This window comes from Actinia tenebrosa, unplaced genomic scaffold (genome assembly GCF_029948245.1).
Source record: "Actinia tenebrosa isolate PJP-AT-01 unplaced genomic scaffold, QUT_ActTen_1.0 PGA_scaffold6__47_contigs__length_16458017, whole genome shotgun sequence".
NCBI classification, from domain to species: domain Eukaryota; kingdom Metazoa; phylum Cnidaria; class Anthozoa; order Actiniaria; family Actiniidae; genus Actinia; species Actinia tenebrosa.
The window spans coordinates 1,339,975-1,366,722 of record NW_028292583.1 but is presented as its reverse complement, the minus strand read 5'-3'; the positions used below and the strand labels follow the sequence as shown (position 1 = coordinate 1,366,722).

At 37.8% G+C, this 26,748-nt stretch overlaps 6 protein-coding genes across 6 annotated transcripts; 4 read left to right on the top strand and 2 right to left on the bottom strand.

The window, feature by feature from the left end:
• The first annotated feature begins 611 nt into the window (after nucleotides 1–611).
• LOC116299573 (dickkopf-related protein 3) lies at nucleotides 612–2,054 on the top strand. The gene is made up of 3 exons (XM_031708245.2): nucleotides 612–833; nucleotides 948–1,333; nucleotides 1,445–2,054. The coding sequence occupies exons 1-3, from the start codon at nucleotides 684–686 to the stop codon at nucleotides 1,491–1,493; spliced, it is 585 nt and encodes a 194-aa protein (XP_031564105.1). The 5' UTR covers nucleotides 612–683; the 3' UTR covers nucleotides 1,494–2,054.
• Nucleotides 2,055–3,152: 1,098 nt separating this feature from the next.
• On the bottom strand, nucleotides 3,153–4,281 carry LOC116299571 (uncharacterized). Its single transcript, XM_031708243.2, has one exon. It carries the CDS (start codon nucleotides 4,207–4,209, stop codon nucleotides 3,244–3,246), a length of 966 nt encoding a protein of 321 aa, XP_031564103.2. The 5' UTR covers nucleotides 4,210–4,281; the 3' UTR covers nucleotides 3,153–3,243.
• Nucleotides 4,282–5,231: 950 nt separating this feature from the next.
• LOC116299570 (dnaJ protein homolog 1) lies at nucleotides 5,232–6,481 on the top strand. Its single transcript, XM_031708242.2, has one exon. The coding sequence runs from the start codon at nucleotides 5,282–5,284 to the stop codon at nucleotides 6,320–6,322; it is 1,041 nt and encodes a 346-aa protein (XP_031564102.2). The 5' UTR covers nucleotides 5,232–5,281; the 3' UTR covers nucleotides 6,323–6,481.
• Nucleotides 6,482–6,764: 283 nt separating this feature from the next.
• Nucleotides 6,765–19,796, top strand: LOC116299569 (aspartate--tRNA ligase, cytoplasmic-like). Its single transcript, XM_031708241.2, has 20 exons — nucleotides 6,765–6,975; nucleotides 7,077–7,170; nucleotides 7,697–7,726; nucleotides 8,899–8,956; nucleotides 9,301–9,393; nucleotides 9,543–9,645; nucleotides 9,935–10,037; nucleotides 10,351–10,425; nucleotides 11,020–11,073; nucleotides 11,616–11,727; nucleotides 12,104–12,151; nucleotides 12,252–12,338; nucleotides 12,812–12,903; nucleotides 17,530–17,585; nucleotides 17,722–17,790; nucleotides 18,045–18,122; nucleotides 18,368–18,491; nucleotides 18,904–19,015; nucleotides 19,090–19,161; nucleotides 19,605–19,796. The coding sequence occupies exons 1-20, from the start codon at nucleotides 6,800–6,802 to the stop codon at nucleotides 19,694–19,696; spliced, it is 1,728 nt and encodes a 575-aa protein (XP_031564101.1). The 5' UTR covers nucleotides 6,765–6,799; the 3' UTR covers nucleotides 19,697–19,796.
• A 202-nt stretch (nucleotides 19,797–19,998) lies between these two features.
• Nucleotides 19,999–23,639, bottom strand: LOC148905804 (proteasome subunit alpha type-2). Its single transcript, XM_089039353.1, has 9 exons — nucleotides 23,582–23,639; nucleotides 22,865–22,941; nucleotides 22,539–22,612; nucleotides 22,020–22,078; nucleotides 21,815–21,937; nucleotides 21,553–21,634; nucleotides 21,361–21,434; nucleotides 21,226–21,283; nucleotides 19,999–20,733 (listed from the first exon to the last, which is right to left on the bottom strand). The coding sequence occupies exons 1-9, from the start codon at nucleotides 23,617–23,619 to the stop codon at nucleotides 20,614–20,616; spliced, it is 705 nt and encodes a 234-aa protein (XP_088895479.1). The 5' UTR covers nucleotides 23,620–23,639; the 3' UTR covers nucleotides 19,999–20,613.
• Nucleotides 23,640–23,729: 90 nt separating this feature from the next.
• LOC116299575 (uncharacterized) lies at nucleotides 23,730–26,443 on the top strand. The gene has a single exon (XM_089038663.1). The coding sequence runs from the start codon at nucleotides 23,774–23,776 to the stop codon at nucleotides 25,226–25,228; it is 1,455 nt and encodes a 484-aa protein (XP_088894789.1). The 5' UTR covers nucleotides 23,730–23,773; the 3' UTR covers nucleotides 25,229–26,443.
• The last annotated feature ends 305 nt before the right edge of the window (nucleotides 26,444–26,748 follow it).

Genomic DNA, 26,748 nt, shown 5'->3' with positions numbered 1-26,748 from the left:
TTTATAAGCATTTGGATTCAAAGCTGGCATTTCTAAGTGTTAAGTAGGTAAACCTTATTTCTTGCTTGTCAAGTTTTTGAATCACTGTCAAGAAATAATGGCTGATAAGAAAATCTTGTTATATCGTATACAGCAGATGAGAATACTGTCTAGGTTATCTGCTCGTCATGGCAAATATCTGGATAAATCATCTGAATAAATAACGATAATGTGGAGGTTAAATAACGATTGCAATAAGGAAGATATATGTTGGCAGCCAAAATCTTGTATCTAACACTAACCACAGCAGTGTACTGGAGGATCTATTGTTGACTTTGCTGCCATTCAGGCAAATCATTCAGGCGTTAGGTCATTTTGAATCATATTTGATTTGCTTTCTTTATGTTAGTCAAGACAGGGGATTAATGAGCCCAATCAATAGCTCAGTAACACTCCGGGTGATCTTGTTCTCCTCCTTCATAATTGCACATCCACGCCTCCTCTAACATTTATGACTCTTTACTTGTCATTCAAAAGAAAGCCATGGTGTTTTTATTGGTTCATTGGGCACAAATTCGTTTCGACAAGTGCGCTAATAGCACGTGCAGTACGTCAACTGGAAACTATTCTAGTGATTAAAGCTCTCAGCAGTTAACTGACCCATTCAGAAACGTCCTGTCTGTTCACTTTCAAGGGTCTGCAAGATGAAGATCCTGTTGGTTTTACTGCTCGTTCTTCTATATGTTCAACAAATACAATGCGTTGTTTATGGCTTACTGCTGAGCCTAACCGCTACTCATGACGACAAGGATACTAGCAACATCAGTAACTCTACTTCCAATGACGCTATCAAGGTAAGCTGCTTCACTCTACCAGTAAAAGTAGCAATGAAGTTATATCTATGACGATATAGTGCATGATTTGTCTAGTTTCTAAGTTTAATCTGTTGTTACTTGGATGTTTTTCAGAATGATGCTTTTGTGTGCAAGAAAGACAAACACTGTGGAAAAGGAAGGTATTGCCATCGGTTTTATGGAAGCTGTCATGACCTTAAACCATTAGGAGCACATTGCCGTAGAGATCACGTCTGCTCACATGGCATGGAGTGTGTGTTTGGTAAATGCAGAAAAGCGATCAAAAAAGGAATCGAAGGAGCGCGTTGTACTGTAGACAACGAATGCAACATGAATTTATGTTGCGCGCCAACACATGGAGAATGGCTTTGTAAGAAGATGTTACGAGAGAATGACATATGTACTGTTCCTGAAGGAGGGCTTGCCTTTCGCATTAACCACAGTTGCCCGTGTGGCGAAGGGTTTCGTTGCAATAGAGTTCGTCAACACAGAAAGAAAAAGTAAGTACTGATGCATTTATGTTTGCTCGAGATCATCGAACTATCAGCCATTCATGTCCAAAGTCATTCGTCTTGTCTAGAACTGATTTGGCTTTTGCTATTGTTTCGCAGGATTTCAAGATTATTTCGAAAGGAAAGAAGATGTGTCAGGATTAGTTAAGGTTTTCTGTCAAACTTCGAAATCCCCTTAACAAGAAACAAATACCAGGTGTCCAAGACACTACCCAGTTCAGCTATTGGTTATCGATCACTACCATCCATGACCATCCAGTCAGTCAGTCAGTCAGTTCAGTCAGCAGAGCCAGCTAGTCATGCAGTCTGCTGTAGAAACATAGTGCACTTTGTTCTTGTGTACGTTAAAAATCAATATACGAACCATTATATAATTCAAAAATAACAGTACAATTACTTGTAAATAGCATATTAGACAATATTAAGGTTGCCAAAAATTCATTAAATTTAGAAATGTAAATTAGCAAGCAATGGAAGTATCCAAATCATACTCGGGAATGAAGTGGGGTAAATAAATTGTAGATTTTGTGTTAAGCAAAAGTGTTGACACTTCTGTTTGACAATACAATAGACATGCATGGAACTTTTAAAAGACATTTATAAGTTATTATAAAGACAAGAAAATGTTATTAATTCAGAAGGCACTTGTTGTAGTTGTCTATTGAAACCTTCGTCTTTGTAGTGTAAAATAAATCTAGAGTTTATCGAAGTTTTAGACTCTGAAGGCTCCCGTATAGCCTGTTGAAAACGCTAATTAGTTTATTGGCCAATAGAAAAAGAAAAACACACCTTTAATGCCCTCTTACAACAACAGAACAACTGAACCAAGAAGAAAAGATAATTGAAATGTCATTGCCAATTTGACGACATTATATTAAGCCAAGCTGATTGAACTAGACAAGATTGAATGAATTGAAAGGGCTGTCTATAACGATGAGGGAGGGAAAAGACCATATTCAAATAGCTATAAAACAAAGGTTTAAAAGTGCGTAGCATTACTATATATCTTATGGGATGGAAAGTCATTGTCTGTGCTTGTTTACAGCTTTTTAACAGCCTTGAAAGGCTTTCGTAATTTACGGAACGTGTTTGCCAAAAGTCAGAAGGTCAATGAATAATGAGTTGTGAACCGTTAAACAAACATTCAAACTTTCTTTAAACATTTTTTAGGGTTTTATTTGACCAACGCGTTGATAATTCAGTTTGAAGTCTTCTTCTTGTTGAGTTCGTCTCGGCTTATGCTCTTACACACAGTATTTATCATCAAGCGACCTCGCACCATGGCACTTATACAATAACGGTTTTTCTCTTTTTCTCTTGATGCTAGACTTTTTCTTGAACAAACTTTCGCCCTACATGACATCCTAGCTCGACACACATTCTCAAGTACTCAGGGCAGTAAGTATATTGACATGTTCAAGTACCAAATGATGTGTTTAACTGACCCCGTGCCATCCAAATTGTATATCCTAAGTCATCCCTACTTTCTAATATGAGACATGGCCGAATTGTGTTATAAGGGAATGGGAATATCTCCTAAAGAGTATGGACAAAATAAACCACCTCCCGGTCTTATTGGGCACCGGCTTGTTGTGCGAGAGGTCGTGGCGGGTTCAAATCTCCGCGGCCGGACCCACACTTAGGGTCTTAAAATACCTCAGTAGAAGGTGCTGCCTTTGCGTTAGAAATTGGTTACTAGTCCTTCGCCGTGATAACCCTGTGACAGTTTACAACTGTCAATTGTTACTCTCTCTGAATATCATCATCATCATTATCATCCATGCTCATTAACAACAACTCGGTCAAAACTGATTAAATTATAATTTTTATTGAAAATTTCAATATATACAACATATAACAATATTTAACATACTTATAATAACTAGTGAGTTTGTTTTCTAACTTTCAGGGGCGATATCAGTTTCATTTTCAACAATGTCTAAATAAGATTGTATTTCTATCACTACTTCCCTACGCCGTTGTTTCACAGCCTCAATACCTCTAGTCTCTATAGAGTCTAAGTCTAGGATACAACGAAGTAGCATTTCTGTTAAATAGAGTTTTTGTTTATCAGTCATTGGTGACATAAGCACTTCTTTTGGAGCGAGTTCTCTTGCCCTTTTTAGTTGTTCGTCTATTAATTTCAACTTTTCCTTCGTGTAGTTTTCCTCTGGGTTTTCCATTTTGTCGTCTTGATTTTCATCTTCGCTTGGTTGCTCTTCGATCATTTTTTCTTTGAATTCTTTATTTATTTTTTCTTCAGTCTCATTGATTTTCTCGCCATCAGAGCCTTGTTCGACGGTTTCACATTCTTCCAATTTGTCTTCACTTGTATTTTGTTCTTCCATCTTGTCAATGCCTTCCATAGCTGAAGCTGTCGTCTCAAGCTGTTTTTCTTTTTCCTCTGTTATATTCTCCTTCTCTCTTTCTCTCTCGTCGATTGGAAACCCCGAGTCTAGATCTTCTGTTTCTGTCTGTACATCTTGTTTTATTCCCACGTCATTGGAACCAGTAATTTCCTCAGCGGAGTCGTTGTGCCTTGGTGTAGTTATGACTCTTGTGTTTGTGCTTTTAGGGGATCCGTGACTCTTGTGTCGGCTTTCATTACCCCCTTTTCGTTGAGTGGTATAATAATTCTCCTCGACTGGGTCCTCTAAAGGCATTTCTTCTTCATTTCGACTGGGAATCTCCCAAAATGGAGTAGTCCAAGTTGGTTGTCTTCTCCTATGATATGCCGATCGTCCGTGATGTTGTTGTCTCGGTGGCGTACGATTGTAACCCCAGCTTGTCCATGGGCTAAAGTCTTCGAATTCGTTGTCAAAATAAGCGAATGGGTTTCTTGAAAACATTGTATCAAACATCATTTTTGCTTTAACTTCAAGTAAATTTTAGGCTCCAATTTATTTGCGCGACTTTATATAGGGTTTTCTGCCATTTCTCGAAATTTCGTGACGTTTCTAGACGTCACGTCATATGCTATTTTTAATTGGCTAGAAGCTGCCAGAAGGTTCTTGAAAAAAAGAGTCAAAAGCCTTTCAGGAAAATTTTGAACTCGCGAGAAAAAGGCAATCAAATTGCTAGGTTCGATCAAGACCTTCTTTTAAATGGTAAAAATAAATTCTTTCTCAACTTGACTTGGCTGATTTTACATATTTATGTAATTTCGAGAAACTATTAAATACATTTTAAGAATATTCGAGAGTGAACATTCGTGACGCTACGAAAACCAGTTCAGTGTCAAAATAAAAGACATGTTTCTTAAAAAGTGTATATTACTTTTAGAGAAATGAATAAATTGTTACTAAATAAATCTTCTAGTTCTAAGGATAGTACATTTGAGTGTTTTTATAGAAAAAATATGGCTTAAAAATATGGCAATTTCTTGAAATTTCTTCGATGGTCTTCGAGTCTTCCAGAAAGCGGCGTGACATTTGACACGCATCGCGCTACGGAATTTTCCAGAATGGTCTAGAATAAAAACAGAAAGGACCTACAAAAAATAAATAAATATAATATATATATGTAATATAAAAAGGATATGTAAAGTATATATTTTAAGAATATTCGAGAGTGAACATTCGTGACGCTACGAAAACCAGTTCAGTGTCAAAATAAAAGACATGTTTCTCAAAAAGTGTATATTACTTTTTCAGAAATGAATAAATTGTTGCTACATAAATCTTCTAGTTCTAAGGATATTACATTTGAGTGTTTTTATAGAAAAAATATGGCTTAAAAATATGGCAATTTCTTGAAATTTCTTCGATGGTCTTCGAATCTTCCAGAAAGTGGTGGCGTGACTATTTGACACGCATTACGTCACGGAATTTTCCAGAAGGGTCTAGAATAAAAACAGAAAGTATATAAAAGTGGAGCAACGCGACTGCAGGTCAATTCAAGTACTATTCGAAGTAAAGAGAAGACAAAATTTGTACAATGGGTAAAGACTTTTATAAGATTTTGAACGTCGACCGATCGGCGAATCAAGACGAAATCAAGAAGGCTTATCGCAAGCAAGCCTTAAAATATCATCCCGATAAAAACAAGACCCCAGGAGCAGAGGAAAAATTCAAAGAGATCTCACAGGCCTATGAAATCCTCAGCGATGAAAAGAAGAAAGCAATTTACGATCAATACGGAGAAGAAGGACTTGGAGGACAGCCACAACCTAATGGTCCCCAAAACACTGGCAGTACACACTTCAGTGGAGGGCCTGGCTTTACTTTCACCTCATATTCGACCGGGGACGCCAGGGAAACATTCTCAAGGGCATTTGGAGATGAAGATCCATTTGCTGATTTGATCGGTGGATTTGGTGGTTTCAACTTCGGTGGCTTTGGTCCTAAATCTCGCAAAACTAGTCAACGAGTATTTATGAGCGGTGATGATGATTTTGGTTCATCGACTCCTAAGAAAACGAAAGTACAAGATCCCCCGATCGATAAGGACTTGTTGGTGAGCCTCGAAGAGCTAGAAAAGGGAGCCACGAAGAAGATGAAGATATCTAGAAACATAATAGACGAAAATGGCATGCAAAGAACTGAAGAAAAGGTGCTGACAATCCACATCAAGCCAGGATGGAAAGAAGGGACGAAGATCACTTTCACAAAAGAAGGGGATGTAAAGCCAGGGGTAATACCCTCTGACATTGTATTCAAGATCAAGGATAAACCTCACAAGAACTTTACTAGAGATAAGGACAATAACTTGATTTACACTGCTAAAATACCTCTAAGAGCTGCTCTATCCGGTAGAATCAGTATTGATGTACCAACACTCAGTGGTCGCAAGATTAGGGTATTTAATGATAGTGAAATCATTCAGCCTGGCTCGACAAAAATACTGGAAGGGCATGGCTTACCTCTGCCGAAAAATACGAATTCTAGAGGCAACTTGATTGTAAAATATGACGTGTACTTCCCGAACTATTTACCTTCTGACAGGAAAAACAATATCTTGGACTTGCTACCTAATTGAAAAACATACATTGCACAGTTAAATTAATATACTTAATAGCCAAAAATATTAATTTTATATATATTATGTATAAACCTTCATTGCAAAAAAGTTCATACAATAGAATACGAGAGTGTAAATATTTTTTTGTTGTTTTGTAAATAAATTGTTTTCGATTGAGATTCTGACTTTTATATTTTGATTGCAATCTACAGTTCTCTCCACCATCCCCTCCCCCACCTACAGTACTATTAACACAGGTAACCCAAAGAATAAGATATACACATTGACATTTGGCTTCCTGGCGTGTTGTCTTAGAGTCTAATATCTTTGTCTTAAATGAAAAATAAAGATATTTATCTAAACTCATCTAGAATTTTCTTAAATCTTCGACAACTTTGTGTGAATTTTCTATGTATTTTTGGAGCTATTGGGTTGCCTGTGGTGGTTCCCAATCTCCTTCGAAGATTCAGGTCATGTGGTAGAAGTTCTCGTTTCATGCTTCTCTTAGCCAGGAGAACACGTTTCTTAACAAAGGTGTTTACAACTGCTTTTTTGCCACCAAAAGCAATTTCAAAGACCTGTTTACACCGCCAGTTAAGGATTTTTACTGCTATGTCTTCAAGCGATCAGAATTCAGCTCCAAATGATCAGTCAGTCGTGTCTCAACTCGGGTAAGTTTGCCGAGAATTTTATAAAATTTGTTGAAAACATTTCTTGCATCATCCTTTATGAGATTAGTTATTGAGACGTAACGTTAATATTAAACCACTAGGCCTGATGGTAAGCCATTATCTAAGAAAGCGATGAAGAAATTGGAGAAAGAAAAGGAAAAGGAAAAGAAGAAGTCTGAACGCGAAGCTCAAAAAGTAGGTTACAATAGTCGGGTACAAACATGTACTGTACGAGATATCATAATTAGCAGTTGACATTGGCCTAATAGGTTGATAACTGGCTATACCATGTTTATGTCAGAGGACGGAGACTTTCTGGAAATTCGTTCAAAATTATTTCATAAAAGCTATATAAAACCGCTGCTTTTGTCTCTGCATTATGATATGAACATTCTAGGAAGACTTTAAAAGCTAGAGAAACACTTGGCTATACCTCACGTTCAAAGATTGCTTCTCATGTCCTACAACTTCCAGTGTCACGCTGTTTATATCACAGAACTAAATTTCTTGATTATACTGTATATAAACATTACTATTTATTCATTCATGCATTTGCTACTATCCCATTCATTCATCCATTCATCCATTCATCCATTCACTCACTCACCCACTCACCCACTCACCCACTCATCCATTCATTCATTCATTCATTCATTCATTCATTTGCTTACTATCCCATCTATTCATTCATTTGCTTACTATCCCATTCATATATTTCCAGGCAGCTGAAGCTGAAGCTCAAAAGGCAGAAGTAAGTGTTACAAAACATAAATTCAAAAGTGATGATTATTTACTCTTATTACTTTACCTATGCCTTTCCATTGCTGCAGAAGTGATAGTATAGTAAGAGATAACAGCACTCCTAGTCTCCTACGCAGCCGCTATTAGTTTCGTCACGCAACGCTCACTCCCCTAAGTAGCGACTGCTTACCCGAGCACAACATTCCATTCCCTCAAATTAACCAATCACAGCTCTAGTCCCAAAATCGAGAACTAACTCGTGCTATTATCACTACGAAATGGCGCACTTCGAGAGAGTGTTTGGAGAAAGGGAGCACAAAATTTCAAATAACGACTTTTAACGATTATCAGAGGGTAGCTATATGTTTCATAGTAGAAGAGAAAAGAGATGTGTTTATAAATCTGCCGACAGGCTTTGGAGAATCTCTCCTATTTCAAGCTTTAACCGTCCGTGTTGATGACCTTACGAATGAGCAAGAACATGATACTTGTTGTTGTGTCACTCCTGATCAATCTCATAACAAGCTACTATTATTGATATTTATCTTAGCTGTAGAACTGTAGATCATTTCTTTTAACTGAAGAGATTTTGCTGCCCCTCTAGAGCTGATCGCGAGTACAATTTTCAAACTTTAAGAGGACTTTGTAGCAAGCATTGTTATGCAAACAAACAAACTTTGCAATTAATTATTCAAATCCACGTCAATCGCAGATATGATAAGACCCGAAATATCTCAGAACTTTTGTAAAAAAAAATCTTGTTATTCTTCAGACAAGATTGAGAACAGAGATAACATTTATCCTCACTTTAAGTTAATGTTGATTCTTCTTCTTCTTCGAATGGAGCGGTAAATCAATGTCACACTGTTCCTTGTTTGGTTAACCACAGACAAAGGGAATGGAATGTTGTGCTCGGGTAAGCAGCCGCTACTTATAGGGGAGTGAGCGTGGCGTGACGACACTAATAGTGGCTGCATAGGAGACTACAGCACTCCTTGAATTTTATTTATTAAAAAATCACATCTCACAACTGCCACTTCCCATAGAGGGGTTTTCCGTGAGGTTCCCTGATCTAAACACACAACTACTACATTGTATAATTTACAGCATACGATACTCAACTCACATGTTGATGTTTTCTAATCATAATATTATAATATTAACTTCATGTGCTTGTTTTAGGATTTTGCAAAGGATAGCTATTGTGTTCTCCCATTGATCCAGTCAAAGGAAAAAACATGTAAGTAGAAAGTGCAGTATTGTAAAAGCATATCATAAGAACCCTGAGATGTGCTATATTCAGGTATTCAGTATTTTTGTTTTTATAAATTTTATTAGATATACCTTGAACATGCATTCACTGCTTTCCATACATTTGTTCACCGGTTAAACAAAAACCATGCATTCAGAGCTACAAGGTTCAAATTTGAATAATCCTTTGAAACTACCTTGAAGCCTGATGTATGGAAAGTGGTGAATTGTTGTATAGTGAAAGATTTAGTTATTGTCAAGAATGTTTTGAGAGAGACTGTGTTGTTGTTATAATCAGTTTTCTTATTGAATTATGAACGTTTTTTTCTATAGCGCGAAAATGGACCAAAGTTCAAAACCTGACAGCAGACCTTTCTGGACAAAAAGTACTTGTCAGAGCAAGACTGCATACTTCAAGAGGAACAGGTACTTGAATTTAGTTTTTAGCATTTATATATTTCGCTTTAATCCTTTTGTATGTGATAAATTTATGTATTTTTGTTCAAACAAAATGCATGCAAATTTTGAGTAGATATTTTAATCCAAACTTTCTTTAATAATGTGTTGCATTTCAGGAAAGCAGTGTTTCATTACCCTAAGAGACCGCCAGTATACTGTTCAAGCTATCTGTGCTGTTAGTAACATTGTTAGTAAACCAATGGTCAAGTTTGCTGTTGGGTGAGTTCATTGATAGTGGCTCAACTTTTCTCTTACTCAATGCACTGGTGTCTTTCACTTACTTTTTAGCAGTATTGTACATAAATATGCAATCATCCCATGAGTAAGAATATTATACAAAGTGTCCCTAGCTCACATGCTAATTATTGTAGCCAGAGTGAAGTGCATGCCCACACTATTGGTTCCACCATTAGACATGTATAACAAACAATAATCCCTGTTTTTTAAGATAAGTTAGGCTAAATGTTACACATGTTTGACAAGCTTCCTTTACTTTCCTTTGTTCAAGGATTAACAAGGAGTCTATTGTGGATGTCGAAGGAGAAGTCAAGAAAGTTGACCAGCAAATTAAGAGTTGTAGTCAACAAGATGTTGAGATATCTGTGGAAAAGGTATTGTATTTAGCAGGGATCAATATTACCAATATTAATTTTTCAAGGTCTTCAAATATTTTGTACAAATGATATGTTACATGTGTGGTGGGAAATAAATGTTCAAATAAAGTACTTCCATAAAACTCTGAAAATAAGCCCTTTCAAAACTAAGCCCATTATCACATGATTCTAATGTTCTCGGGCAAACATGAGGCTTATGTTTGAAGGTTTATGGAATTTGACATCATAGTGTTATTCTTTTTCTACACTATGACATGATGATGATTTTGATAGTCATATAAAACTATTTTAACCAGACATTGTTGTTTAGTTGTTTGTAGTCAGTTTGTCAGAGCCTCGACTACCACTTCAGATAGAAGATGCATCCAGACCTGATACTGATGAGGTACAGCTACTTTATGTTCAAAAAAATCATGTCTTTCTATTCAGACATCTGAACTGAGAATGTTTTATGCTTAATTTATATGAAGGCTAAATGTAATTTAGGCAAGGTTAAAACCGAGACAATGCTTGCCAATGATCTCCCACATGGTACCTGGTTGGGGGTATTAGGGGCTTGAAATGTGCTTGCCGCTTGATTAATTCCCCTCCTTGCTGATCATCACGGATAAATCACACACTAGCCCAATAATTATTGCTGATCATTGCCATCCCTCTGCTCAGCTACACCTAATTCATGCTTCCCTCTCAAACTGTAAAAATATTGTCCCACCAAAAACTACACAGATCCATTTTAAAGAGCTCTATAACAATTATGAGGCAGTTTTCTTTTACTTTAAAAAAACAGTCAATCAATTTTCTGCAATCAGAGTTTTAAATCTTGATATGTTCTAGCTAATTTGTTGAGCTTGTGGGACATAGCAACGGTAACTAAGGGGAGCTGAACCATGAATGATGTGGGGAGGGAGAGGGGATTGAGGGGGAATACCTATAGCCTCACATATCTTTCAAATATCCACTTTTTTGATTTATTTTGCAGCTTGCCCATGTCAATCAAGACACTAGACTTGACAACAGGATTATTGATCTAAGGGTAAGTACATTTCTCTAATTAGATCTTAAAATAGAGTTTTTAGATGATTCCTCAGCATTTCTTGACACCGGTGGCATATACTGCTTATGCGTGGCGTTTCAATAATATTGATCCAAAGGATCGGATCAATATTTTGAGCACTGCAGTTGCCATACATATTTTTGTGAATAGAGTTTGTTTGATGCGTTGTTTTCTCCCTTGTAACAAGGGTTTTTCTCTGGGATTATCAGTTGTCCTTCATGAGTAAAAATTTACATGCGAGTTTAATGTATTATTTATAGAATAGTGGGGGACTTTTCAAATGGGCCATGGTTTCCCTTGTGTCCTCCTGGGCCTTGCCACAAGAAAGGATTAAATGTAAAAGAATATAAGTAAAAAAGAAATTAATTACTAGACAAAAAAGTTGCTAAAAGTAACTTGATGTCATACATAAGCGCTGTTCATGGACATTTCTTTACTAATTATGTGTTTAATAATTTATCAATTGTTATAAATAATCTATTATACTGAACTTGCTGTTTGAATTGTACTTATGTCTGTAGACCATCCCAAACCAAGCAATATTCAGCATAGAAGCTGCTACGTGCAAATTGTTTCGGGAGTATCTTGAATCTAAAGGTTTTCATGAAATCCACACACCAAAGATTATTTCAGGTACGTTCAAGGATAGTATTATGGCAATAGTATTATCATTTTCACTGCCAAAGCAGCCATTCACCTCATACACACGGCTAAGTTTTGGGAACACGAGTTTTGCCGAGGCTGTGATTAAGCTACCGGAATGAACTATTATAATGGAGAGATGTTGCTGAAGGGGAGGTGGGTGGGGTCAAAAATCCTGTCTAGCACTGACTGGTACAGCGGTAGGCAACTGCCATCCCAGGGGCATTCATAGTGCTTGTCACCTAGGAATCACACCCAGAAAGTCATGATAACATTCTGCGCGTACTCCTTTCATGGCTGCTTTAAGGGTGAAAATAGGTAAATATGATTATTCATCATTCTATGATATAATTTTGTGTTTTTATAGCTGCCAGTGAAGGTGGAGCCAATGTGTTTGAAGTTTCTTACTTCAAAGGTACATTAACTGTCAAGTATTGTTTTTCAATTAATTTGGTGCATATATTATAGTTTAATGATCATTCAAAATGACTTCTCTATGCATTGTTTGTTCTCAGGAAAGGCATACCTGGCTCAATCACCACAGCTTTACAAGCAAATGGCTCTGACTGCAGATTTTGATCGTGTTTACACCATTGGAAGTGGTATGGGTGTTAATTAGCTTATTTAATCTCATTTCAGACCACGTGTCAATAATCCCTTTGACATCAAATTCTTTATTTTGTTTATTGAAGTTACATCCATATTAGAGCAGTTTTCGTATGACTGTGAAAAGCTTGTGACCATGAAATTTTCTAGAATTTTGATTGGCTACATTTTTTCTTGTGCAATGTGATTGGTCTGGCACAGTATGCCTCGGCATATCACAACCATGTTCATGCCATGAACTTTTCACAGTCATTTGAAAACTGTTTAATGCTCAGTATTTCCTCAATTATTACCTGTAGGCAAAGAGATGGTACTCAAGGGAAGATATAACATCATTCCTAAACTATAGGTCTAGGTTCATAAACTTGATGTCAAGAGTATTGAAAAAACTGTGATCACAACAACGTGTATTAACTATACAATATTTACATGTATATATTTCTGATTCTTATTCATTACATTTGGTTAGTTTTCCGTGCTGAAGATAGCAATACTCACAGACATCTATGTGAGTTTATTGGTTTGGATGTTGAGATGACATTCTATGAACACTATCATGAGGTTAGTCTAATATTATTTATGTGCAATGTGTTTAAAGTTTGTAAATGGTAAGCTCTTAGTTTTGTTGATATGTAAAAGGGTGTGTCTGCTAGCTCACATACTGTAGTGTTGGTGGATTTACCCACCCCACCCCTGTTAGGTTTGCAAGCGTGCGAGTGCGCATGTGTGTAATAAAGAGACGAGCATCAAAGCACATGGTTTAGTGTAGTTGATTATTATTTAGAAAATACACCACATTTGGCGACGAGGATCACCACAAAGATAATCTTAGATATAGATTGATCGTTTTAAGACAACATGGCCAGATTTTTATCTGAATTAGGTGGCTTGGAGCCATTTGATTGCACGGACTCGGCTGGTCTTGATGCCCGATGGCAAAGATGGCTAAGTGCATTTGAGCTGTTTGCTATGGGCAAGGGAGTCGCTGACCCGGAACAGAAGAAAGCACTACTTCTACACACTGCTGGAATGAATGTACAGGATATTTATTTCACCTTGACGGAGGAAACGAATGATGAAGCGAGTGTTTATACTCTAGCGACTAGAGCATTGAATAATTACTTCAAACCTCAGGCAAACGTGCCGTACGAGAGACTTTGTTTTCGCGAAATGAGTCAACTTCCTAATGAAACTGTGGATCAGTTTATCACCAGACTGCGACAGAAGGCCCAAACCTGCGAATTCAGAGAAAATACAGCAGTGGACGAGCAAATAAGGGATCAAGTCATTAGCAAGTGCTCATTGCACAATCTTTGTTTGAAGCTACTCCAAAAGGGCCGAGGATTGACCCTCGCACAGTTAAAAGAGATTGCTCGAGCTATGGAACAGTCAGAGAGGCAAGCCCGTGCTATAGAAGGGAAATCAGAGGAAGTCAATAAGGTGACTGTTGAGACAAACTATGTACAGCGGGACCAAAGGAGAGATGGAAGAAAGGGTCAGATCACCTGCTTCTCGTGTGGACGTGAAGGACACAGGTCCAAAGACCCTAAATGCCCAGCTATTGGTAAGCAGTGCAGGAAGTGCCAAGGAACTGGACATTTCGAGAGAGTGTGTAGGACCCAGCCAAGTGAGCGAAACAAAGGTGGGAGACAACATGTAAGGCAAGTTGAATATGATGATGATGACCAAGGACCAGGTAAAGATAAATATGCATTTAGTATTCATGGTAGCTCCGATGGTACAGTTAATGGTCGAGTAATGGTTCAAGTGGGAGGAATACCAATTGAAACGATCATTGACTCTGGTGCTAGTTGTAATGTTGTTGACAGGAAGTTGTGGGAACACCTGAAAGATAGCAAGATTCAATGTACCTCCACCCGTAGTCCACAGAACCTCTTTCCATATGGGAGTAAAGAACCTCTGACGGTTGCTGGGAAGTTTACAGCCCAAGTGTCCATCGGGGAAAGACTTGCAAGTGGTGTTGACTTCATTGTGATTGAAGAAGAGGGTCCAGCACTCCTTGGTCGGGATACAGCAATATTGCTTGGAGTGTTAAAGCTGGGACCAGAAATCAATGACCTTAACATGTCTTTAGATGGGTCCCAGGGACAGTCTAGTATTCTGGATAAACATCCAAATTGTTGTGAAGGTATTGGAAAGTTGAAGGATTTCCAACTAAAGATCCCCATAGACCCAGAGGTCACACCAGTGGCCCAAAAATGCGTCGAGTACCCTACCACCTGCGGGATAAACTGAGCCAAAAGCTTGATGAGCTAGTGGAACTTGATATCATAGAGAGGGTTGAGGGTCCAAGTTCCTGGGTATCCCCAGTAGTAGTTGTTACAAAATCCACAGGGGACATCAGACTCTGTGTTGATATGCGGCAGGCAAACATGGCTGTGAAGCGCGAGAGGTACCCTATACCTACCATTGATGAAGTCATCCAAGACATGACACAAAGCAAAGTGTTTAGTAAATTGGATCTTAAGTCAGCCTACCATCAAATTGAGTTAGCTCCACAATCGAGGGATATTACTACATTCTCAACCCACCAAGGCCTATACCGCTACAAACGCCTCATGTTTGGGATCAGCTGTGCCCCGGAAATGTATCAGAGAGTTCTCCAGCAAGTCCTGCAAGGATGTGATGGTGCTCAGAATATTATTGATGATGTCATTGTGCATGCATCAACAGAAGAGGAGTTGATAGAAGAGTCGCAGAGGTAGTTAAAGTGCTAGCAGAAAGGGGATTAACATTCAACCGTGCCAAGTGTCAATTCAAAATGCCAAAGATAGAATTCCTGGGTCATGTATTGTCAGAAAGAGGAATTGGACCAGCAGATGAAAAGGTGAGAGCAGTTGCTGAGGCTAGAGAGCCTACAAATGCCGCAGAAGTACGGAGTTTCCTAGGACTGGTGAACTTCACTGCACGGTTCATCCCAGACCTAGCTACCATCTCTGCACCCTTGAGAAAGCTTACAAAGGCACAAGAGCCATTTCAATGGGGTCCAGAGCAGAGTAGAGCATTCAAGGAGTTGAAGAGGAGACTCACCAATGCAGAGACCCTGGGATACTTTGACCAAAGTGCACCCACCAAAGTGATTGCAGATGCCAGTCCGGTCGGATTGGGAGCTGTTCTGGTACAGGAACAAGCAGGAGAACTCAGAGTAATTAGTTATGCCAGCCGCAGTTTAAGTGACACTGAAAAGAGATATTCACAGACGGAGAAAGAGGCCTTGGCCATAGTCTGGTCATGCGAGAGGTTCCATGCCTACATCTTTGGTGCTGATTTTGAACTGTGGACAGACCACAAGCCACTAGAGCGCACCCTCACACCAAAGTCAAAGACCTGTGCAAGGATTGAGAGATGGCTCCTAAGACTGCAGCCCTACACATACACTGTTAAGTACATCCCTGGCCCAAGCAACATCGCTGATTCACTGTCACGACTTCTGTCCCCATCATCAGTTACTGGCTAAGATGATACCACCGAACATTATATTAGGTTTGTAGCTCGGGAGGCGACCCCATGTGCCTTGACCACACGCGAGATGGAAAGAGTGTCAGAACATGATCCAGAGTTGATGTGCATCAGGGAGTGTCTGCTTAATGGAAGATGGGATGACATCAAATTTAAAGAGTACCTGCCAGTGCGGAATGAGTTAGGAGCGGTTGGTCAACTTGTGTTGAGAGGAGCAAGGATTGTAGTGCCCAAACAACTCCGAGGTCAAGTACTAGAGCTAGCCCATGAAGGCCACCCAGGTATTGTAGCCATGAAGCAACGACTCAGGTCTAAAGTCTGGTGGCCGGGACTAGACAAGGAAGTTGAAAAGCACTGCAAAGAATGTTATGGGTGTCAGTTGGTTAGCCAACCTCACAAACCCGAGCCCATGACCCGCACTGAGTTGCCCTCTGCTCCATGGGAGCACTTAGCTGCTGACCTGTTGGGTCCATTACCCTCTGGTGACTACCTGTTTTTCGTGGTGGATTACTACAGTAGATTCTTTGAGATAGATTTCACCAAATCCATAACTTCCGAGAAGATCATATCACTCCTGGACCAAGCATTTGTTACTCATGGCCTACCACTGTCATTAAGAACAGACAATGGAACACAGTTTGTAAGTGAGCAGTTCGAGGAGTATTTGCGTGAGAATGGCATTGAACATAGGAGAACCACTCCTCTCTGGCCCCAGGCCAATGGAGAAGTTGAGCGTCAGAATCGCAGTATCCTGAAGAGGTTACGCATTGCTCAAGTGGAACGAAGGGACTGGAGAGCACACCACACAGCACAACAGGAATAAGCCCTTCACAGCTTCTATATGGGCGGAACATTCGCACAAAACTACCCCAACTGACTGAAACCAGTTGGGACTATGAGGTGAGAGATAGAGACAGTGAATGGAAAGAGAAGGGGAAACAGTACGCAGACGCCAAGAGGAGAGCACAAGACAGTCAGATCCAGGAGGGTGATCAAGTGCTGGTCAAACAGGAGAGACAGAACAAGCTATCTACACCATTCAAACCATCACCATTCACAGTGATTCAGAAGCAAGGAAACAGTGTTCTCATTGGTGATGGAAGATCTCAGTATCACAGGAATGTCACCCATTTAAAGAAATTCTACAGCAGCAGAGAAAATGTGCCTGAACCCAGGACCACAACCTCAGAGCTTGATGAGATTGACCCCTGCTTTGATGATCAACCTCCTGGAGGAACTTTCAAGGCGACCACAGCAGTAGGAATGTCACCTACCCAAGCCAGCCAGGTTGACCATCTGGGTCAACCCTGCAATCCTAACCTTCAAGCTACTCGACCTACTCGTGCAAGGATGCTACCTGCAAGGTTTGATGACTATGTACTGGGCTATGCTGGGCCTATAACTTTTGTCTGACTGTGAGCTTGCTAAAGCTTATGATGTTTAAATGTTATGACAGTTAAAGACTTTGGGCATCTTAGTTTATTGTTGTTTTGCTCAACCATGTGTGAACTCATGTTTTAAAAAAAAGGGAGAGATGTAGTGTTGGTGGATTTACCCACCCCACCACTGTTAGGTTTGCAAGCGTGCGAGTGCGCATGTGTGTAATAAAGAGACGAGCATCAAAGCACATGGTTTAGTGTAGTTGATTATTATTTAGAAAATACACCACACATACTAGTAACATTAATTTGCAAATTATTCTTTCAGGTGGTCAGAACCATTGGAGAAATGTTCAACTATATTTTTAAAGGTCTTCAAACAAGGTGAGAAAGTTTATAGAGACTGTATTCCATGCGCAGGTTGGTTTAGTCTTTTCACCCCAACCATAGTTACGGTGACTAGGTGATATATGTTCTATAATATATTATAATTATTACCTGACTTTGCATTGAACACCAGATTTGCAGATGACATTGAAAAAGTGAGAAAACAGTACCCCAGTGAGCCATTCAAGTTCCTTGAACCAAGGTATGTAAAATTGTATGATAATTTGACATTACATAAATCATGGTCCCATTCCTAAATATGGAAAATGTGATCCATATAACTAATCCAACAAGGAGATTTTTCAGCAAAAAGCTCTATGTTTGAAATAAAAGTGGCTTTGAATTTGGAATTCATCTTAAAATGACCTTGCACTTCAAGTTCTTTATTATTTTATGTACTGTAACAGTACTCATCTAATATTTCAAACGATGTAATGTTGTAAACTATAATTACAGCTTAATTCTGGAGTATCATGAAGGAGTGGATATGCTAAAAGCTGCAGGTATAGAAATGGATTATGATGAAGATCTCAGGTAAGGCTAAAAGGCAACCTATTAACTAAATGTACTTGTGTAGTGTCTATCATACTTTTTATATCTCAAATTTAAGTCATTCAAAGAGACTTGTCGGAAGAATTTTTTGATTCTGATACTATTTTTAAAGCATTTTAATATAAAAAAGAAGTGTGACACGCACTTTAAGAAGTAGCAATGTGACATACCTTGTTTAATACAAGTGCTAACTATTATAATATATTACTATGGCCACTACTTTATAGCACTCCAAATGAGAAGCTGTTGGGTAAACTAGTAAAACAAAAGTATGACACTGACTTCTTCATTCTGGACAAATATCCACTATGCGTCCGTCCATTCTACACTATGCCTGATGCACGGAATCCAGTAAGTATGACTTTATATTGTTACTTTGTGCAAAAGTGTACTAGGTGATAATCATAATGCTATTTTGCAGTACTGCTTAGTGATATTGGCCAGGGCGGATGAAAGTGGGTAGATTTATGAGGAAGCAGTAAATTTTGATTTTTTTTCAATACCCCAATATGTAATCTGAAAAAATGAAGGGCCCAATTTATGAAAGTTTCAGTGTTTTAATTTTAAAATCCCAATCTTTCCCATTAACCTTCAGGGGTGTCTCTGAGGATGTGTGGTAATTTATAAGAATTTGGGTAGCCCAATTCTCCACCCCAATATAATGAACAGACCCTTAAGCCTTTCATTTAAGTTTGTATTGATATTTGCCATTAGTTTTTCAAGCCTTAATATTGTATTTATATGTTTTAAAAAACACTTCCAGGTGTTGAGTAATTCTTATGACATGTTCATGAGGGGGGAAGAGGTACTGTCTGGTGCTCAGCGAATACACAACCCTGATTTACTGACAGAGAGAGCCAAACACCATGGTATTGGTAAGTACATGGTTGATCATCTTCACTTGTCAATTCAGTATCAAGTACTCATCTGGTTTGTATGTCTTATACAGATTTAGAACAGATAAAGTCCTACATTGATTCGTTCCGTTATGGTGCACCTCCACATGCAGGTGGTGGAATTGGTGAGTATTGAAAAACTAAGTTATTCAAAGTTAGGAGTATTCAAATGAAGAAATAGAAAATGCACATGCATGCTGTGTGCAGTAATAAAGCATGCGAGGGTTGACAGAACACGAGATAAGTGTTTGGAGAAGCACGACACGTTTTTACCGATGTTTTTGTTAGGAATGATGCAACTAAAATTGCGCGCACATGCTCTGTGCTCTAATAAAGCACGCCCTCTCAACCAATCAAAATGTAAGATTTATGACAGTTATTTTATGATATGCATTTCTAGATGAAAATAGAGACTGCATTTAACATGAGCATAATGCATTCCTGGTAGAATATTTAATTGTTTTGTGGTTTTGCTAGTAAAGATACACAAAATAAAGATAATTATATCTTGTTTGTTCTACTTTGTCAGACAGAATTAAGTATTGACCTGCAATATTTTATTATGTAGGTCTTGCAAGAGTGGTGATGTTGTACCTGGATCTGCACAATATCAGGAAATCATCCATGTTCCCACGTGATCCTAAACGTGTTACACCTTGAATCAATTAACGTTATTATATGCATGTGAGAATACTGTTGGAACTATCATGCAATAAACATGCATGTATCATGTGGAATTAAATAAAATTCATTGCTGTAACTTTCCTGGAGAATAATTTACATTTCATAAATTAACAATGGTATCAAACCAACCCGTACTGCCTATAAATTTCGTTTTCAAATCTTTTAATCTTAGGAGACATTTGTACTATCCTTTTTATGAAGGTTCCTACTGCTTTGCAATAAAATGTCATTCTTCTCCATAGTTTTGCCTAAATAGCCAAGGGACACAACATACAACATGGTAGTAAGAGTAGTTTTATTTCATTAACTTCCTGGATATGGACCTGCTTGTTATACATTATAGTAGGATGATCTGACTATATGGATTTTGAACCATGGACACTGTTAATACAATACACAAAATGTGGTCATAGCAATAACATCTTGAAAAATATAAACCACAAGCTATTAAACTAGAAAAAGGACATACAATGGTAAAACTGAAATATAGTAGTGCTATCTACATGGTACAACCTGTTGGCAAATTAGCCACTCCAAGGTTGAGTTGGCATGTGGGACTGGTTTAGGGAGAATATTTTGCCCCTTCAAACAGTCCCACAATACACTGCAATGCCAACTTGACATAATGGTTTCATGTTTTATACCATGTGACACTTGAAAATAATATTCTTCATCGAAGTCTCATTCTTACTGAAGTCTCTTGACAGTTTTTACTGGTTAACAAACAATCTCATGAGAATGACATGAAACAGGGAACACTGCTCCAGATTAAAACTATTGTATAAGCAATGTTGTCAGGAGATTTAGGTGTATCAAGTACGTGTACCTAAAGATGTATAACAACTAGGTGAGTTTATGTAATACTGGTATCTCATACTATAAATAGGGAAACATTAAGAGATGATCGCAGCAAGGTAGTCCTTGACTTCAGCAGGAGCCAGGCGACGGAAGCCATTTTCATTACACACACCAAGTTCAATGTTGTCTTCTGTCATTTGACCCTCAAAACTTTCCTGAAAAATATATTGAATAAGAAAAAATTAAGAATTTAGTAGTACTGGTCTGGAATAAAATGTCCTCTTAACATTAGAAAAACAGTTTTCTCAACTGATATACTATATTGTACTGCAAAATCCAGTTATATACAAACAAAAATGCTCAATGAAACAGGAAAATGTCTTTAACTAATGTGTTCTACATATGTACTTCTATTTATTGGTGTCCAAGCACTGGTAGTGTGCACTGCCTATCACAAATGCAACCCAGGATCGATTCCCAGGCTTGGTGTGGTAATGATGCTTTTTGGTTCTCTCTTGTCCTTCAAAGGGTTTTGTCGGGGTTCTCCAGCCCTCCTCCCCTCCCCCCTGCAAAAATCAACACCTAAATTCGAATTTGACCTGGCAATCACTCCCCACATCTTTTAGAATAGCACTGTTGACTTCATATGCTCAATCCCCAACTCTTTCAGCCATCAGTTTTGTGCTGTGTTAGATATCAGTGCTTACTTTAAGTGTTAATATAGCAGTGTGGATAGCATCTTCAAGCTCTAGATCCTCATTGTACCTTCAACCAAAAAAAATCAATATATCAGACCAACAATACAAATAAAAACTACAAAAGCATTGCATACTAACACTTACCTTTTTTCTAAAAATGTTTTTCCATTCACATAGTTTTTTCCCATAGCAGTGGCCTTCCAAGCAAAATATGCTCCCTTGTTAAAGACAAAATATTAAATATTAGAAAATACTTACTCAATGAACTGAGGTATAACTACATGTAGACCTTCATGCAATAAACAGATTACTATGTTACTAAGCCGTTGTACTTACAGAAGGATCACATTGAAACAGATATGGCCTATCATCATCCCAACCAGCAACAAGAAGAGACACTCCAAATGGTCTTACTCCACTAATAAGATATTAAACATACTGGTATTAGGATACATGCTACCACCAAGGTTACAGGCTGTAGCAACTTCCAAATTGATTAAAACCCAATATCACTACAAGTTTAATGAAAACTCAACAACTTGCTTTTGGAGTGTCTAAGAAACATGATGGTTATGATCATGAGTACTGATCAACATACCCAGACTGTGTGTATTCTTGCATGACTGAAGCTAATCTCTGGACAAGCTGTGCTGTGGGAATATGCTCTTTATACATTAGATAGTACTCTTGTGCAATCTTTCTGGCACGGCGAACTAATACTCTGAAAACAAATTAATATCAATACCAGGTTACATCACTTATGCAGATAGATAGGTCAGACCTATGAGTTAACACTACCTTACCTGTAGTCTGGTCCCATCCCACTGTAAATCATTCCAATATTTTTAGTTATCATCTCCACCTATAATATTACAACAAATATTGGAATTATACAAAATGTATAATCTCATATCATAACAGTCCTGAATCTGATCCCATAAATGAACTACTGCTAAGTGATAATGAATATCAGAGGAATAAAGGAATATCTTTATTTAAGTGTCTAGTCATTCTAGAGCTTTATACTAATTGGGGACACTTTTCACTCGCACACTACCATGACATTCAATATTCTATGTACACAATGATCAACCCACACATTGATTTGAATTGAGGGAAGAAACCAGAGAACACGGAGAAAACCCTTGTAGCATAGGGGAGAAAATATATGTTACGAGGGTATACCTCTCAAAGGATAAGTGAGGATTTACCCTAAAGAACAAGGGTCTTCATTTGCTTTCACTGATATCATGGATGGGGGAGTGAGAGGCAGACATCTTATGAGACTGATGAATGACCATAACTCAGGTTAAACAACATACCTTATGGATTGTAGTATCATCATAAAGTATAGATTTCTGTTTCTTTTCTGCAGCTAATACCACACCATTAGATGCTAAAATGAATAGATGACTATTTAGTGGATTGTTAACCTATATCATCATATTCAGAAAAATTGAATATCAATGACACATTGGGGGGAAAATCATGCTTAAAATCCAACTTTACAAAATAATAATTCTGTACTTTCTGTGCTAGGTGAATATGTGTGTCCTGTCAGATACCCCAGGACTACATACTTCATGGATATGAGGAGTGGGAGGGTAAGATAGATGTACCTGTGGAAAATATACCACCCAATTATTACCTTTAATTCCAACTGATGGACCCCCAGCAGCCACGGCGGCCAATGCATACTCTATCTGCACTAGCTTACCTGAAGGACTATATATAAAATCAATTAGTACAAACTTATGGTCTATATCAAATCCTGCACTTTGATTGGCTGAACTATTAGTGGTCTATTAGTGATAGAACACTATATAGAGAAAAGTGCCCTTGTGGATAAATCGCTTTTCCCTTGTTTGTATCAATTTATTTCACTGATAATCAGGTTTAGACCTCTTGCCATCATGGTCTACGAGTCAATAGACCATTTGACCTTCTGGGCCCGGTTGTACGAAGCCTGGATAAGATTTATCTGTTGGATAGCGCTATCCAGGCTTCGTACAGCCTGGCCCTGCCTCATGGCCAATCATGGTGGGAGTCCTAACAAATAAATAACTACCACTACTCCCAATGACCTCAAAAAGAAAGTAAAAAAAAGAATTAAGCTAAAGCCTAAAAAAATGAATAAACTGATGTCAACAATTTTGAGCGGTAAGGGAATGAAAAAAAGCATGGGTCCACATGAAAAACCGGTTTACACAAAAACCTTGGATTTTAAAGCTTAGAAAACATCCTAGAAAAACAATTTCCAGTATTAAATAATACAAATAGCAGGCGAATATGCCTTGCTGGGGTAAATATCGGTCTAAAAGGATGTCTAATATAGCAAAATAATGATAAAATGAGTGTATTTTACCTGAAGGTTGTCAAACTAAAGCTGTATCTTTCCGACATCTTGGATTGAATTACCCACAAGGCCGTGCGCCTAAGTGACTCAGCACTCGTACTCAGTCCTTCACGTTCATACAACTAGTAACGCCTGGGAATATTGTGCCTGACGCCATCTTTAGTTATCGCATTCACTTGAGTACGTTGTGTTGAGTTAAAAATGGACCATCAAACTATGGAAAAAAGGAATGAATATGGTGATAATTGTGATAGAAATGACGACCAACAAGGTCTCTTGGACAAAGACGCACAACAACACGTGCATAATGATAATATACCACGACAACCTGTCACTCGACGTGGTCCACGCAAAAACAGCCATTTTTTCAAGATCCAAGAACTTCGTAACAGACCAGAGAAAAAAATTAGAATGGCTATGAAAGAAAGGATGTCCAAGATGCCAGATATTGCTGGAAACACACAAGATAGTAATCATTATAGTAAGCAAAGGAAAGATAATGGTCCTAGAAATGTTTTTTTGTGGAGAAGACCATTGGCCAATGTAGATACTTTACCTTATCCTGCAGAAGGCGTTAATGTGGTATACAGTAATGACCCAGCTGATGCCGAGTCTTGGCTAAAAAACAATGTTATTGATGCTGAAGCTAATGCTTTAGGCTTGGACATTGAATGGAGACCTCAGTTTATTTCAAAGAAAAACGGAGGCACAGAAAACAAGACTGCTGTTCTTCAGCTGGCTGTCGAAGATTCAGTTCTTGTGCTTCATCTATTTCACATGAAATCATTCCCAAAATCCCTCTCTGAAGTGTTGGCAGATAGAAATGTATTGAAAGTAGGGAGTGGCATTAAGGGCGATGTTATAAAACTAATCAAAGACACTGGAATGTTATGTGATGGAAGAGTGGATACCCAAGATTATGCAAAAGCTCTTGGAATAGATCAAGGTACTGGACTGAAAAGACTTTCCAAAAAAGTTCTTGATATTGACTTAAACAAACCAAAACGAATAAGCTTAAGTAATTGGGAAGCTTTTCCTTTAAGGAGAGATCAAATCACTTATGCAGCACTTGATGCTTGGATAAGTCTGAAGCTCTACATTAAGCTGAAGGACCAACTGGCCAAAAAAAATGAAGATGATTCTAAACCCCAAGTGATACATATAGGAGTTGATAAACCTGAGATTTCCATAAAATCTCACACTTGTCAAGGGTGCAGTGAAACTTTACCAACCAAAGGCAAGCTTTACAGGCATAAGATAAGATGTGTACTCTTCAATGCAATGCGGGTCAAAGTTTCATCAGCTGGAAACAATCCAAACAGCCAGTTATCAAATGAACAACCAAATTCTGATCAATTTGTCAACCAACTGGAAGGAAGCTTGTTGGACAAGACTCTTCATGCTGGTGCTTCAAGTTCTGGCTACTCTGGTACATCTAAACAGTCAGAAGAGAGTGCAGAGGTGGATGTCATTGTCTGTCCTGTTTCTGAGTGTAGAGTGAAGTGTCAAGGACAAGATGGTTTAACAGAACATATAAAAATATCCAGACATGCTTGCTGTCAAAAATGTGGCAAAGTATTCAGGTCAAAAGTCTCAAGACATCACAGGAAACTACATTATTCTCAAAAGGAAGATTTATCAAAACCATTAAATTGATCTTGTTTTTATTTTTTTGTTTTATTTTTGATTTCTTGTCTGGTTGAGAACAATGTTATTGTATTGCTGTAGCTTTATGTTATAAAGCATCGGTTAATAATAGAAAATCATGGCCTATTCACCCTCAAAAAAAAAGTATTTCATCAAGTATTTCTCTTATTTTATTTTGCTTATAGCCAACTCTTAGGTTTTCAATATCTAGTGGGTTAAAGAAAAAAGACTACAAAATGTATCGCTGAATAATAAGAGATCAAATAAGAGAGGCTAGGAATCTACTACAGGTTTTCCCCAATTACAATAGATCCTATCAACTAAACGGCATGAATAAATGAACTAAATGAACTAAACTGACCTTAATCGGTCCTTAAGGCTTAACCTAATAATTCTCCAAGCTAAACTAAATGGATCCTTGTAACTAAAGCCGGGAAAGAGGAACAAATGGTCTATACTGAGCAAGACCTTTCAATTAACTTTTCTATTTGATCCTTAAAGTCAACTAAACGACTTAAATTAATCCTTAATCTATACGATCTATAAGATTATTTAAATAATAAATTAAATCTTCCCTTTAACTAAGCTGACAAACTAAATGATAGAATCATTAACTGAACTAACACGATCCTAGAGACTAAAAAAGCTAAATAAGACAAGCTACATAGTTACAGACATGATAGAAGAGAGTGTCTCTCATATATTGGCATATTCAGAATCGTTCATATGTTTAGTTAAAAACAGCATTTCAAATTCCTTTCATTGTTATTGTTTGATGGCATATGACACACACAGATTTCCACTTCCGCGAGTCTTCAGGATCGTAGAGTGACAGGATAGCAGACTTTCAGTGAGAAAAGAGACAGGTTTTGAATTTAGACAGAGTGAGTGTTCTTTTTCTTAGTTCAGTAGGTAGGATGTTCCAGATTCGTGCAGACCGTATGAAATAGCTATTTTGGTAGGTCAGGGATCTATGTGGAGGGATATCTAGGGCCGGTGATGATGTCTTCAGGTGCTGTGTTGCTACGGGTGTACTGTTTTATTCGGCGTTCTGTAGGTTTGATGCTGTTATTCAGCAAAGCATGGCTGTGAATGACTTTGAAGAGGAATACTATGTCCAGATATTCGTGCCAGTATGTATATTATATAAGCATCATGTTACATTTAGGGATTATTTGTATTATTATAGTAATCATAATAATAAATGTGTTCTTTTGACAATAAGCCTATAGCATATTTTCTTTCCTTAATAACTTTTTTTATATTTTTAAATAGCTAAAAATAAAATAACTAATTCCTTTCTTTTTCCTTCTCTTTTTCTTTATTTCTTTCTCTCTTCCTCTCTTTCCCTATTTTTGTTTTGTTTTATCCTTTCTTTTCATTTTTTCATTTCATTCCATCTTTCTTTGTCTTTGTCTTTTTTCCTTTATGTTTCTTCATATCTCCATCTTTTCCTATTTTCTTTTATTCCCATTTTTCTCTTTTTTCAGTCCTTTATATCTTTAGTTTTCATTGCTTTTTTCTTTTTT